The 14392-nt window shown below is 43.6% G+C and overlaps 1 protein-coding gene across 2 annotated transcripts in view; it reads left to right on the top strand.

The window, feature by feature from the left end:
- CDK14 (cyclin dependent kinase 14) overlaps positions 1–14392 on the top strand; it is a 786329-nt gene that overhangs the window by 244872 nt on the left and 527065 nt on the right. For both annotated transcript variants that reach the window (XM_082258252.1, XM_082258251.1), the window contains exon 5: positions 7228–7307. In XM_082258252.1, coding sequence (XP_082114378.1) covers positions 7228–7307 — 80 coding nt within the window. The remainder of the gene's footprint in view (positions 1–7227; positions 7308–14392) is intronic.

Below are 14392 nucleotides of genomic sequence, written 5' to 3'. Positions count from 1 at the left end.
AAGAAGGGGGAGAATCCAGGTGAGAAGGGATATAGGTGGGGTACAGAGAGGGCAGAAAGATGGCAGAGATGATTATCTGTATTATGTGTGTTGCATTATCTAGCCCTGAACAAAAAATTCATACAGAATTTTATGTGCATCTGTATGCAATTTTTTGATCAGGGCTAGACTAATGCAACACACAATATTACACAGATAATCATCACTCTGCCATCTTTCTGCCCTAAGAGATGGCAGGAAAAAGAGAAACAGAGACCAAAAAAATGGCCGAGGTAGCAGTGTTTGACAGTAGAGCGTATGAGGGAGTCGTAAAAGAGAAAATAATGTAGGAAAACATGACAGAGTGTAAGAAAGAGACAGAGAACAGGACAGAGGTGATAGACAAAGAAAGTGTGCTGCATTTTGTAAATGTAACATGTACTTGTACCCATAGCAAGGACTATTTTAAGGAACCTACTGTAGTCATTAAATAAAAAAACCTGCAAAGAACCATGCCTGTAAAAGAATACTGTGAATACTTCTGTTTCTGTTGACCTCCAAACATTTCCAGGTAGAATAGTCACGTGGAGGTCAGCAGGAAGAACCAGTGAGCACTGCATGTGACCCAGGAGATAGACACTCCTGGACAGAGTCACATGCTAGCTTGTAGGATCAACAAGGACTTTTTTTTTTTTGCAGTTATTGAAGAGATATAACAAAACCTTTTCAATACTCTTCTTGACAGGCTAATTGGGACTGAACAGGAGAAGTTCATTGTTGTAGTATAGATAAACTTAATAACTGGCACCAGAACGTACCTGCAAATTAATTTCTTCTGAACTGGGCTGAGTTTAGGGATAAGTCTACCACTAGCATGCAAAAAAAAAATACCAGAGTTTCTTTGCGTCACAGAGTCTCTGGTACAAGAATGTTGAATGACGGGAGGAGAGAGGTTCTTAGATTAGCAAGAGACAGAGTTAAAGAATTTGAGGTCTACATGCTTACTGAATCAGAGGCCGCCCAGGAGTACCTAGACTGGAGGATTTTAACGTTAAACTGGCCATACGCCTGCAGAATTTCTTTGGAAATTCTGAAAAATTGTTTGTCCGAGCATTCGTTCTTGCCATTATAGAGTCAACTAATTTTGTTTTAAAGTCCTTAAAATTTCCTCAAGACTTGCTGCTTGTATGGAATCCTAGATCTATTAAACAATATTTTTTATTGCCTAAAACATGCATTACAATACATACAATTTCTTTTCCTAGACAAAAACCACATTCAAAGTTGGAATTTTAGGAATAAAGTGAAAAGAACACACACCTATACAAGCCCAATTACAAAAAAGTTGGGACACTGTACAAATTGTGAGTAAAAATGGAATGGACTAATTTACAAATCTCATAAACTTATATTTGATTCACAATATAATATAGATAACATATCAAATGTTGAAAGTGAGATATTTTGAAATGTCATGCCAAATATTGGCTCATTGTGGATTTCATGAGAGCTACACATTCCAAAATAGTTGGGACAGGTAGCAATAAAAGGCCGAAAAAGTTAAATGTACATGTAAGGAACAGCTGGAGGACCAATTTGCAACTTATAAGTCAATTGGCAACATGATTGGGGTATTAAAAGAGCCTCTCAGAGTGGCAGTGTCTCTCAGAAGTCAAGATGGGCAGAGGATCACCAATTCCCCCAATGCTGCGGCGAAAAATAGTGGAGCAATATCAGAAAGGAGTTTCTCAGAGAAAAATTGCAAAGAGTTTGAAGTTATCATCATCTACAGTGCATATCATCCAAAGATTCAGAGAATCTGGAACAATCTTTGTGCGTAAGGGTCAAGGCCAGAAAACCATACTGGATGGCGGTGATCTTCGGGCCCTTAGACAGCACTGCATCACATACAGGGATGCTACTGTAATGGAAATCACAACATGGGCTTAGGAATACTTCCAGAAAACATTGTCGGTGAACACAATCGACCGTGCCATTTGTTGTTGCCGGCTAAAACTCTATAGGCCAAAAAAGAAGCCATATCTAACCATGATCCAGAAGCGCAGGCGTTTTCTCTGGGCCAAATCTCTTTTAAAATGGTCTGTGGCAAAGTGGAAAACTGTTCTGTGTCAGACGAATCAAAATTTGAATTTTTTGGAAAACTGGGACGCCATGTCATCCGGACTAAAGAGGACAAGGACAACCCAAGTTGTTATCAGCGCTCAATTAAGAAGCCTGCATCTCTGATGGTATGGGGTTGCATGAGTGCGTGTGGCATGGGCAGCTTACACCTCTAGAAAGGCACCATCAATGCTGAAAGGTATATCCAAGTTCTAGAACAACATATACTCCCATCCAGACGTCGTCCCTTTCAGGGAAGACCTTGCATTTTCCAACATGACAATGCCAGACCACATACTGCATCAATTACAACATCATGGCTGCGTAGAAGAAGGATCCGGGTACTGAAATGGACAGCCTGCAGTCCAGATCTTTCACCCGTAGAAAACATTTGGCGTATCATAAAGAGGAAGATGCAACAAAGAAGACCTAAGACAGTTGAGCAACTAGAAGCCTGTATTAGATAAGAATGGGACAACATTCCTATTCATAATCTTGAGCAACTTGTCGCCTCGGTCCCCAGACGTTTGCAGACTGTTAAAAAAAGAAGAGGGGAGGCCACACAGTGGTAAACATGGCCTTGTCCCAACTTTTTTGAGATGTGTTGATGCCATAAAATTTAAAATCAACACATTTTTCCCTTAAAATGATACATTTTCTCAGTTTAAACATTTGATATGTCATCTATGTTGTATTCTGAATAAAATATTGAAATTTGAAACTTCTACATCATTGCATTCTGGGGGGCTGGATGTCGGTGCCCTGTATACCTCCAGGACTTAAAATGTAGGAACTTTCCCAGGCACAATGAAACTTACTGAAAGACAAGTATTGGCTCTATTAGGAACCACAGGGTAAATTTTATGTTCATCCAAAAAAACTAATCAAAAAGTAAAACCAGTCCTGTAACCACTTGTGCTATCCAGCAAACACTGAACTATACTGAAGTCATAAAGTAGGTGTTCTGTGTGATTCACTGCTGCCAGATTTTGCATAGCTTTGCGCTTGTGGATAGGTGCAGGGGAGGACTGGGCCAGGGGGCAGGGGGGCAACAGGCCGCTCTGATGCCCCCGAAAAAAGGTTGCACCGATTCTGCCACAGACATGCCTAAAGGATTCCCTGTGAAGAGAAGTAAAAAGTCCCTGCTGACCTACTGAGTGCAGGGTGAAGACAAGGAAAGAGCACAGACCCCCCCCCCCCCCCAGCATGGATAGTGTAAACTGTGTCTGTGCAGAGCCTGGTTCTATGCCCCACTGGAGACTCTCCTCCCCTGGCGACCCTGACTAAGCTGTCCCAGCTCCCCCCAACCTCCCCCTAGTAGCCAGGTCGAGAACCTGTATTCGGCCAGTGAGTAGAGAGAACCAAGAGCGGACCTTCTGCCTGGAATGGGGGTCAGGAGGAGGCCAGGAAGAGGGAGAGTGGGAGGAGGGCCGAGTCACTGCACCATGAGCCTCTGGTTTGTACTTGCCCCCTGGGTCAAAGTTGCCAGTCAGCCCCTGGATAGGTGGGTCTGCATCTTGAAGTTTGTGTTGTGAAATTTACTCTCTGCTTGCCAGATCACCAATCAGATGCAAATGTCCAAGGACTACTGTTTTTTAGCAATCCCACATGTGCTAACTCAGGAGCGCATTGCGTGTGTGCAGTACTTGCGTGCCATTTTTATTGCAGTACATTTTATTGTAGTACATTATTTTAGAGGTTGACATTTTCTGTTTTTTTTCTTTTTTATTACGCATGTGCGCATTTTTACACGCAATTGCAAATTTTTGTGCATTGTGCGCAATGCGTATGTGTGGCTTTCCATGCATGCGCAAACCGAAAGTGGATACAGGGCAATTAGTATTGTCTTTTAGTAACTATGCCTTTTAGTTACTATTGCCTTTAGCTCGACTTCCCTCCAAGTGAAGCCACGTGCGTTAGTGGCGTAACGCGTAGAGGTTGAGCCTGGCGGCGAAAGTTTTCAATGGATCACATGAGAAGCTGGACTTTATTATATGCTCGTTTTTTACCAAATAAATGTGAGTGCATTTTATGAAGTGGGTTCTGCGTGGTGTGTTGAGCTTAATAACCCAGGTAGTGCACTATTGGAGGCTGTTTTCTCTGTTTGCTGCCAATGACCTATGTGTGAGCTGTGTGGAGCCATCTTGAAAAGGGAATTTCATTGTTCTTAAAGGAACCTGAACACCAGAGTTTGGTCCATCCGATTGATCTGCCTTTATGCTTTGTTGACCTTTAGGGGTCTATAATGGAGGTGAGCTTGCACTTCACCCGGTGAAAGGAGCACAAGTGGAAAATTGTCATTACACTGTGGTGTCATCCCTATGAAGCACCTTAGCAAACTTTTTTGATTGCACAAGCTGTAAGAAGCCTTATTATTTATTGCATTGCCTTTTTTGCAGTACATGTTTGTTTATGGATTTAATTTGCACTGGCACTTTATACAGTATCTCACAAAAGTGGGTACACCCTTCACATTTTTCTAAATATTTTATAATATCTTTTAATGTAACAACACTGAAGAAATGACACTTTGCTACAATGTAAAGTAGTGAGTGTACAGCTTGTATAACAGTGTAAATTTGCTGTCCCCTCAAAATAACTCAACACACAGCCATTAATGTCTAAACCGCTGGCAACAAAAGTGAGTACACCCCTAAGTGAAAATGTCCAAATTGGCCCAATTAGCCATTTTCCCTCCCCGGTGTCATGTGACTCGTTAGTGTTGCAAGGTCTCGGGTGTGAATGGGGAGCAAGTGTGTTTAATTTACTGTTATCACGCTCACTCTCTCATAGCCTGCGAACAGTTTTCTGAAGGCCAGCAGACTAAGGACATGGATTACTGGGACCATGTCCTGTGATCTGATGATGAGACTAAGATAAACTTATTTGGTTCAGATGGTGTCAAGCATGTGTGGCAGCAACCAGGTGAGGAGTACAAAGACAAGTGTGTCTTGCCTACAGTCAAGCATGGTGGTGGGAGTGCCATGGTCTGGGGCTGCATGAGTGCTGCCAGCACTGGGGAGCTACAGTTAATTCAGGGAACCATGAATGCTAACATGTACTGTGATCTACTGAAGCAGAGCATGATCCGCTGCCTTCGGAGACTGGGCCACAGGGCAGTATTCCAACATAACAACCCCAAAGACACCTCCAAGACTACCACTGCCTTGCTAAAGAAGCTGAAGGCAAAGGTGATGGACTGGCCAAGCATGTCTCCAGACCTAAACCCTATTTAGCATCTGTGGGAAATCCTCAAACGGAAGGTGGAGGAGCACAAGTTCTCTAACCACCAGCTCCGTGATGTCATCAAGGAGGAGTGGAAGAGGACTCCAGTGGCAACCATGTGAAGCTCTGGTGAACTCCATGTCCTAGAGCACACATGTCAAACACAAGGCCCGCGGGCCGAATCTGGCCCTCCAGGACTTATCAAGTGGCCCTCGCACCCAGTTCTGCAGCCAGAACATGGTGAAATTCCATTCTACCACCTCCAGCTCCGGCCCTCCGCTCCCCGCTGTCACTTGCAAACACAGGAGTAACAGATCCCTGCACACACCAATGGCAGGGACGGATCTCCAGAAGCCGAGAGAGAAAATTACTTTTTTGAAAGGCGAGACAAAGCCGCATACACAGGTAGGTACTAGAGCCAGGCCAGGTAGGAGAGAGAGATGCAAGAAAGCTTTGAGCGGGTTGGATTGCACACTGTGCCTAATGCACCCCTCAACAATACACTCTGTACCTAATGCACTCCTGAACTCTGCACTCTGTATGTAGCGCACCCTAGATACAACTGGCCCTTTTGTGGTCAATCATACTGCTTATGTGGCCCTTTGATGAAATTGGGTTTGGCACCCCTGCCCTAGAGGGTTAAGGTAGTGCTAGAAAATAATGGTGACCACACAAAATATTGACACTTTGGGCCCAGTTGGGACATTTTCACTTAGGGGTGTTCTCACTTTTGTTGCATTTATATACTTACCAGATTGCTGACAGTAGCGAGTGTTGTGGACTGTTGCCAATACACGTTTGCATCAAAACTTGTATCAGATACCAGTGTTAGTCCTTAACATGATCACCATGGCCACTTTGGATCCTAGAAGCAGATGATACATGGGGCATTGACTTGTGCCCAAGTAGAGATTAAAGCCGTTGTAAACCTGAATAATGGTTTGCACTAATGTAGGTAGATACAGTACCTTACAAAAGTATTCACAACCCTCATTGGTGGCAAAGCTGCAGAGGTTAGTTGAGGCTGCAGATCATTGCCACTGCTAACAAGTCAGTAGCAGAAACAGGCACTTCCATCAAAACTCAATATATGCACACAATGTTAAAAGACAATGTATTCGATGCATTGCACTGGGGTGGAGAAACTCGCGACCTACCGCTATCTCGCTCTGCCTTTCAAAAGTTGAGGTGAACGAGAGGGAAAACCTGCTACTTTCTGCTCAAAAAAGACATGAGGCTTACTCCAAAACCTGGGTCCTTTGGAACATGTTTTCATTCTTGGAAGAGGGGAAGGCCCACTTTGCCTCTGGCGCGCACTAAGACACTGTATATTAATGCCCCTTTTTTGGGGTCCTTCCCACCTTCCCGAGAAACTCCCCCATTCCTCCCCCCTTTTTTTTTCTTTCCCAACCTACACCGTCCCCCTCCCCTAACTATATTCTTCCCCACCCCCTTCTTCCCTTCTTCTTGCCATGTGTGTATCCACTCTGCCCAGTCCATAACCTTTCCCTTTCCTCCCTCCTGATTCACTGAAAATCTGTTAGTCCTTTGCATTCATGGTGTCCGCTTGATCCAGTTTAGAGGCGATCCCCCATATCCCATTTTAAGCAATGTTACTTTTGTTAGTGCTGTGTGTTCCAGCCAGGTCGCCCCAGTACTTTACATTATCTAAAAGTGATGCTGTATTTCCCGATGGTTCAGGGCCTTTGTAGGGGTCACTTCATGAATGTAGCCTTCTATGTGTTTTACTGCCCCCTGGATGCTGGATAATGTAAATAAAAAAAAAATGTATTGTAGGGACTGTTTGTTTTTATTTTAAACCACACCCCCTCACAGCTTTAAGCCCCTCCCCTGTTATCAAGCTGTCAACTGACTGTCAATGACTTTCTATATTTTTTTCAGAGTAAATGGAAAGCTTGTGGCACTAAAGGTGATAAGATTACAAGAAGAAGAGGGAACTCCATTTACTGCAATCAGGGAAGGTAAGAAACTTCAAATCACACGACCAGCCTTTCCCCAACCTAAATAGCATGGTTTGTTGAGCAGAAATATGCAGAATACTGAGCTGCGGTTTGTGTAACATAGTAGCGTATTAGGCCTTTTTCACACTTGTGCTATTTGTCCTGCGACTTGGGACTGTAAAATTGCATGACTAGTAGTACTCAATAATTTCCAGTGAGTACCATGCATATTTTTGCGACTTCAAAGTAGTCCCTGCACTACTTTGGTCCAACTTTTGATGCGACTTGAGGTCCATAGACCTCATGATTAAGCCGGTATTGCTTGTTGTGGCAAAGTTGCGCGGCAAAGTCGCACGACTTTCAGGTCGTGCAAAAGGAGCCTTATTCTCTGACGTCTTATTAGACGCTGATCTGTGCACTGAAAAATTGGGAGACATGGTAACATCATGAGGTCAGGCCATTGAAAGAGCAAGAACTTTAGGCAGCACCTCTTCTTCCAGCTCCAGAGTCCCCCTCCAACTAAGAAAAAAAAAAATAGATAAGAAGGAAGATGTACCTTTGTCATAAGTAAGCCTGCTGTACAGCGATAATATTCATGAATGCTCAAATTCTGTATAAGTCCAATCCAGACAAAGGGGAAGTTCCAAAGGCTATACTAAGACCATACACGTCTTTCCAATGGCTTTTCATGGATAGGTTTGGGAAGACGATCTTGTTTGCACTCCGGGAGATTTTAATGCAGAGATACTTAATTATGGAGAATTTATTGCAGTACCAGGAAGGCTTTCTTTGGTGGGATTGCCTCAGAAGAAATATCTTATTTTTCTATGTATTTTAAGTAGAAAATATTTTTTTCCATACTTTTGACCAGTAACCATTTTAAAAACTAGATTTTTGGTGTTTATGACTTCTCCATATAGGTGCCTGCGCTCATGCCATGTAAGTTCTGGTGCGTTTCTCTTGCTTGAAAAATGCCCGGATGGTGCATACAGCCGCCCGTGGACATGCATGGCTGTACTCTGGCATATGCTAGTGCTGACATAAACACAAGTATAAAATATGGTCATATTGCAAGAATAGAACATTTTCTATTATTTTGTATATGCCTGTACGATTTACTGTTGTCTACACGGCATTGGCATATACCAGTACAGCCGTGTGCAGATATTCATATCTATAGGCAGCTGTACACAGCACCTGGGCTTCCCAGACTGAAGAAATACAGAGGAATTTGCATTGTACAGGCTTAGATGCCTGTATGCAAGAAGCCACACTTATTTTGCAGGTTATTTTACATTTTGTTTCTGCTTGTACAGTAAGCAAATTTGCACGAGGAATGGTTTTAAGACAACTATCTTGCGCTTTTTCTATAGATCACTGATGAGCCCTATTTGCAAAAAAATGTAATAGGATGGACAATGCAACCAATACAAAATCACGAGGCTCTGTACTCAAAAATAATTATCCTCTATGCAAGTAGATGGAAGCTCTTGCCAACTTGACCTCAGCTGCTCTGAGAACACAAAGTGGAGGGATGATCCCACTAAATGGGAATGTCCCCACTTGAGAGAGGTTTGGGTGAGCACAGTGCTTTAAGTGGCCCAAAAGAGGTGCCAGTACTCTATTATAGCCTATAAATTTTGTCGCCCTCCCCCACCCCACATCAGGGTCCCCACAGTGCACCCCCCTGGCCTGGGCTGGGACTCCGGAGCAGGGGGACCCATTGGTGGTGACTGGTCTGGCTCTGGAGTGGGAAACATTCTTGGGGGGGGGGTAATTGAGGGTGCAGATGTCCAAAATGAGCATACTGGTATGCTAAGGCGCATACCAGCCCACTTAAAGCACTGGGTGAGCAGAAGAAATAGAGCACCAAAAGATCAGCTAAGTCCATATATCTTTTATTCTTGACAGTACAGTGACAACCAGTGGAAATGTAGCATCCAGCACATTTGGGGGCAAAAGGATTTCTGTTTATCAGGGCTGGCAACACCATTTCATTACCACTGAGCTTTTTTGTTTTTTAGGAGATTCCACCATAATGTGTCCAGATTAAGTGGCCACAGCACACAGCAAACCTAAAAGTAACATGAACAAAAATCCTTGTGACAGAATGCCTAACTAATAAACCTAACTAACAGCTAACTAAATGGGCACACAGAAAAGTAGGGACAACTGGAGGCGCAGGGAGTGAATGGGAAGGGGGAATCAAGACTGGGATCAGAAACAAGGGAAAGCAGGTGCAGGGTGCAGTGAACAGGGCAGGAACGGGATTAATGGCAACAGGTTCTAGCAGCAGCAAAACACTGAAGCACTGAAGCAAGAGGCACTAAAAGGGGAGGACCTAAATTAAATTAAATAAATATTAAATATCGAGAAAAATGTTACCATAAAGGGTGGGCCACCCCCCTGTGTACAATACAAAAAATTAGGAAAGGGAAAGATGGGGTTTGAGGGCCCTAATGAGATGATCAATATATACTGCAACACACCATGTTAATTAAAAACACATGTGACCAATTTCATCTTCCTTTGTTGAGACCCACCACATGGTTATCCAATTTGTGTTCTTATATATATATATATATATATATATATATATATATATATATATATTTTTTTTTTTTTTTTGTTATGTTACATGTTATATGTATGTATGTCCATAGAGCATGTTGGTACATGCCTTTTTATGTGTGTGGAAACTCATTAAACATGTGTTTTTAATTAACATGGTGTGTTGCAGTATATTTTGATCATCTCATTGGGGCCCTCAAACCCCATCTTTCCCTTTCCTAATTTTTTAAATATTAAATATCCTCCCAGCAGCCATAATCAGGTAAAGACTGATTACTGGAGGCTGCTGAGAGACACCCACTGGTGGACACTAGAACTGCAACCTCTCCCTCTAGGAAGCGCCGTGCCACCAGCGGGTGGACCAGGCCCTGACACATTGTATACAAGAATTCTAGCAGCCCAAGCCCTGATGAAAGGGGGTCCTCTGGTCCCTGAAAGACGTTGAATACTCCATTTCTACTGGCTCTCACTATGTTGCCAACAATAAAGATTTATGGACTTTTGAGCTGATCGTTTGGCACTCTATTTTGTCTGTTCACCCAATACAACCAATGTGGCAGCTAGGATTAGTGGTGTGCTTTAATATACCTGAGAAAGTTTGTATGATCTAGTTTCGCGATTTTTATGTTTTTTACTGGAGTGTGGTTTTTGACTTGTACACCGTTAAACAAGTACAATTAAATAGCAAACAAACAAATAAGTTGACTTGCTAGCCGTAAACTAAAAAGAACATTGAAAAAAATTAACGAAAGAAGGGGGGAGGGGTTAATTAAAAAGTAATGTGGGTAATTAGGGATAAATTGAGGGTTGAATAGCAAAGAGTCTTTAAAAAAAACTCACCATGCAGTTTTAATTTGGCTCTTGTCAGCTTGTAAAATTGCTGGGGTTGTGAATGTAATTTATAACATATTTAGTTCTAGACATCTGAAGTAAATTTGTGTACAAATCTTGGTTTCTTCAATGAGATTGCCTTTTAGGCTCCATGCACTCTGGGCTTAAAAAAACGCCAGTTCCCTAGGCAGAAAAAAATGCTCATATAGACCGTTTTTGGATACCATTTAGGCAGAGTTTTTTTTTTTTCTGTCTCTAAACGCTGAGCTTAAAATATGCCTGTATTCGTCCTAATGTGAATGGACACATAGGATAGCATTGAGCTGGCTCTACAGGCAAAACACAAAACTCATGTAGAAGCAGCGATTTTTTTTAAGCCAGTGTGCATGGAGCCTTACTTTGCAGGATGGGGGTGGGAGTGAAGTACCTCCTGGGGTGGGTCTAGGGCAGTGTTGGCGAACCTTGGCACCCCAGATGTTTTGGAACTACATTTCCCATGACTACACTGCAGAGTGCATGAGCATCATGGGAAACGTAGTTCCAAAACATCTGGGGTGCCAAGGTTCGCCATCACTGGTCTAGGGTGTTTTGAAATCACAACGATTGTTAGGGATTCTCCTGCATGACAAGCAGTTGTTAAGTGGTTAAAACCTGAATTAAATGCTGTTAGGTTTTTTTTTTTTTTACAGCTTTCCCATCCCACATTCCCTAATTGCATGTAAATGTGGTCTAAAATGTTGGTTACGCTCTCTGGCCCTGAGGAATGGGAAAAAGCTTCACACACGGTTTATCTGTCACAAGTAAAGCCCAAGAGAAAAGCCTGAATATATTAACCAGATGGTATAGAAGCCCCACCATCCTTCACAATTTACATCTCTCTCCCTGATACGTGCTGGCACTGCCCAGAGGACGTAGGGACCATGACACATCTGGTGGGTATGCCTCCCATTAAGTGGTTCTGGAGATCTGATCTCTCTTTATACCACCACGGCACAGGCTTATGGATCCTGAATATCTCCAGACTATCCTACTATCTGTGCCTCCTGGTACCATTAAATCTAAAAAGACATTATCTGTCATTTCTTTTGGCAGCCAGAGCAGTTATTAAGCATCAATGGCAAACCCAACATGCACCACCTCTAGCCGAATGGGTCACAGAACTCGGCTTAATCATACAAATGGGGTGTTTGCTGAAACTCATGGTGAGCAGGAAGGCTACACGATTACCTGAGCGCCTTGGATGGCTTTTAGGGGCTCCCAAGAATTGTGAGATCTTCTTTCCCTGTGGTGGGCATGAGTCAATGGTGTTTGACCACGGTGGAGAGGGGATGGGAGGGGACACTCCCTCCACCCCCCTTTTATCCCTGTTTCCTACTACATTTTTCACATTGCCCTTCATCATCCCCTGAACCTAATACCAATATCTCTTAAGTTCCGAATGTCTATATCCCTACCCCCACAGACACCACCTACACATGCCACTCACCGACCCCACACAACCCTCCCCGTCTATACAATGGGCTGTCCACTCTTCTAACCTATCAAAAAGAAGTTCAAATAAACATTTCTCTTTTTCAACCCAGACAGACAGCAACATTTACACTGTAATTATCTATTCTTTGTTTTACCCAGTGTTGTATTACACAACTTTCTATACACCAAATCGGAGGATGAGGAAGGGGAGACTGAGGAAATGCTCCCTCCTCATCTGCAGCATAATTTTGCCGTCATCTCAGCCTAGGCAGTGTCACTGGACCTGAAGCACAAGGATGGCTAATTAATGATTAAAAAAAGACACTGTTGCTGTATGTTGCAACATATCAGGATTTTTTACTCATAAGGTTAATGAAAGGTCCACTTTAAAGTGACTCTAAACAATATCCTTATTCTCCAATTAACCATACATATCCACCACCTATTGATCCTGTAATCTATTTTTCATGAAATTGTTACTGTGTGTAGCGCTACTGCCGAAGGAGTCGCAAGATTACTATCCAGGTCTTCCCAACATGTCTGCCCCTCAGCCAGACACACAACAGGCTCATTCACTCCAGTCTAGGGGATGTTGTTTTGTGGTTTTTATTTTGGAGAACTTGGATAGTGTTGAGGGAAGTGGTGGGATACTTCAAAGATGAGAACTATGTACACTTGAGGACTTGGTATTCTTTTCTGAGCAAGGTATAATGAAGTCTGGCCTTGTAACAAACCTCCGAGACTCCGCTCTCCAACAAAAGAACCCGAGCACATGTGCTCCTGGCTTTTATACAGTATGCCAGCATGCACCGATACCACCTGCCCTCTGCCAGTCATCAGGACTGTATCAAAAGCCTATCCACCCATTCGTCAGGTTTCGTCAGGTTTCCTCCAACTGTCCAACATGCCTCCCTATTGGACCAGCGTGAAACACTCTCCAGACTGAATGAATCGCATACTGAGCTCAATGAGCAGACCTCACTAACAGATTCTACTCTCTGGTATGCAGAGAACAATATAGATTTACCTGCAGCCCCTTTGGTAAGCAGACAGAGCTCAAAACTATACTGTCTTACTAGCACCTACCTAGGAGGGTGCTACACTAACATTTACCAAACTATCCTAGCACCTACCTAAGTGGATGCTACATGTGTTTTTAGCAGGCATCCCAACCTGCAAAAACTCATTTCAGGGAGGTGGCACTCTGCAGGGGCGTAACTACAGGGGTTGCAGGGGTTGCAATTGCAACCGGGTCCCATGCTCCAGGGGGCCTGTGGAACTCCCCTATACACCTGGATAGGAGGGGCAGCATGTAGAGAAATCACTGTCCTCCTATTTCCTCCAGTAGCTGCAGAAGGAAAATGGAGGAGATTGGTTCCTCTGTATGCTGCCCTCGTCACTCCGCCTATTCAGTTAACTTATGTCTTATGTTCTGCTGTCTCTGGGCCCTTGTGTGCCCCCCCCCCCCCCCCACTGTGCTCCCTCCTCTGTCCTGCCGGGTGCTGCAGGGGATGTGTCACAATAGAGAACCAGGAAGGGGTCGCTAAATATGTAATTGACATTGTAAAAAAATAAAATAATAAAAAATACAATTAAAGTACCAAAAAATAAAAACTACTGACACCAGTGGGTGAACTTCCAGGATTGCAAAGGTCACTCTTGCAACCGGGCCCTGGCATTCTACCACCGTGGGGAAGCCCCAAGATGACAGGAAGGGGGCCCACTGCAGAATTTGTGAAAGGGTCCCGCTGCGGGACTGTAATAAAGGGCCGTAAAACGAGAGTAAAGGGCCCCAGGATCAGTGGGAAGAGCCCCAAGCTTGAAGGGAAGGGCCCCAGCCTGGGGTCCGGGGGGGGCCCTTCATGGTTTCTTGCACCGGGGCCCTGAAGGTTCTAGTTATGCCTCTGACATTCTGGGATATTTACAGTTATGTTATGGGGGGTAGTTGCACCCCTAGCACATATGACTTAGGCAGTCAGAAAATGTCATGTCCTTATTCATACATGTATGAACAAGGACATGACATATGACAAGACACAACTAGTTATTAAAAAACATATTGCAACAATTTACACAAGCTAATGCACATACTTTTTCTACTTATTTTGCAGACTACTGGCGATTACTGCTGGCGCAGTTACTGCTTGTGGGTACTGCTGGCGGTTGCTGCTGGTGGGTAATGCTGGTGGGTACTGCTGGCGAGTAATGCTGGTGGGTACTGCTGGCGAGTA

The sequence above is a fragment of the Pelophylax lessonae genome, assembly GCF_965119305.1.
Source record: "Pelophylax lessonae genome assembly, chromosome: 5".
In the NCBI taxonomy this organism is placed as follows: domain Eukaryota; kingdom Metazoa; phylum Chordata; class Amphibia; order Anura; family Ranidae; genus Pelophylax; species Pelophylax lessonae.
The sequence above is the reverse complement of the archived record's forward strand: the minus strand, read 5'-3'. Positions and strand labels throughout refer to the sequence as shown.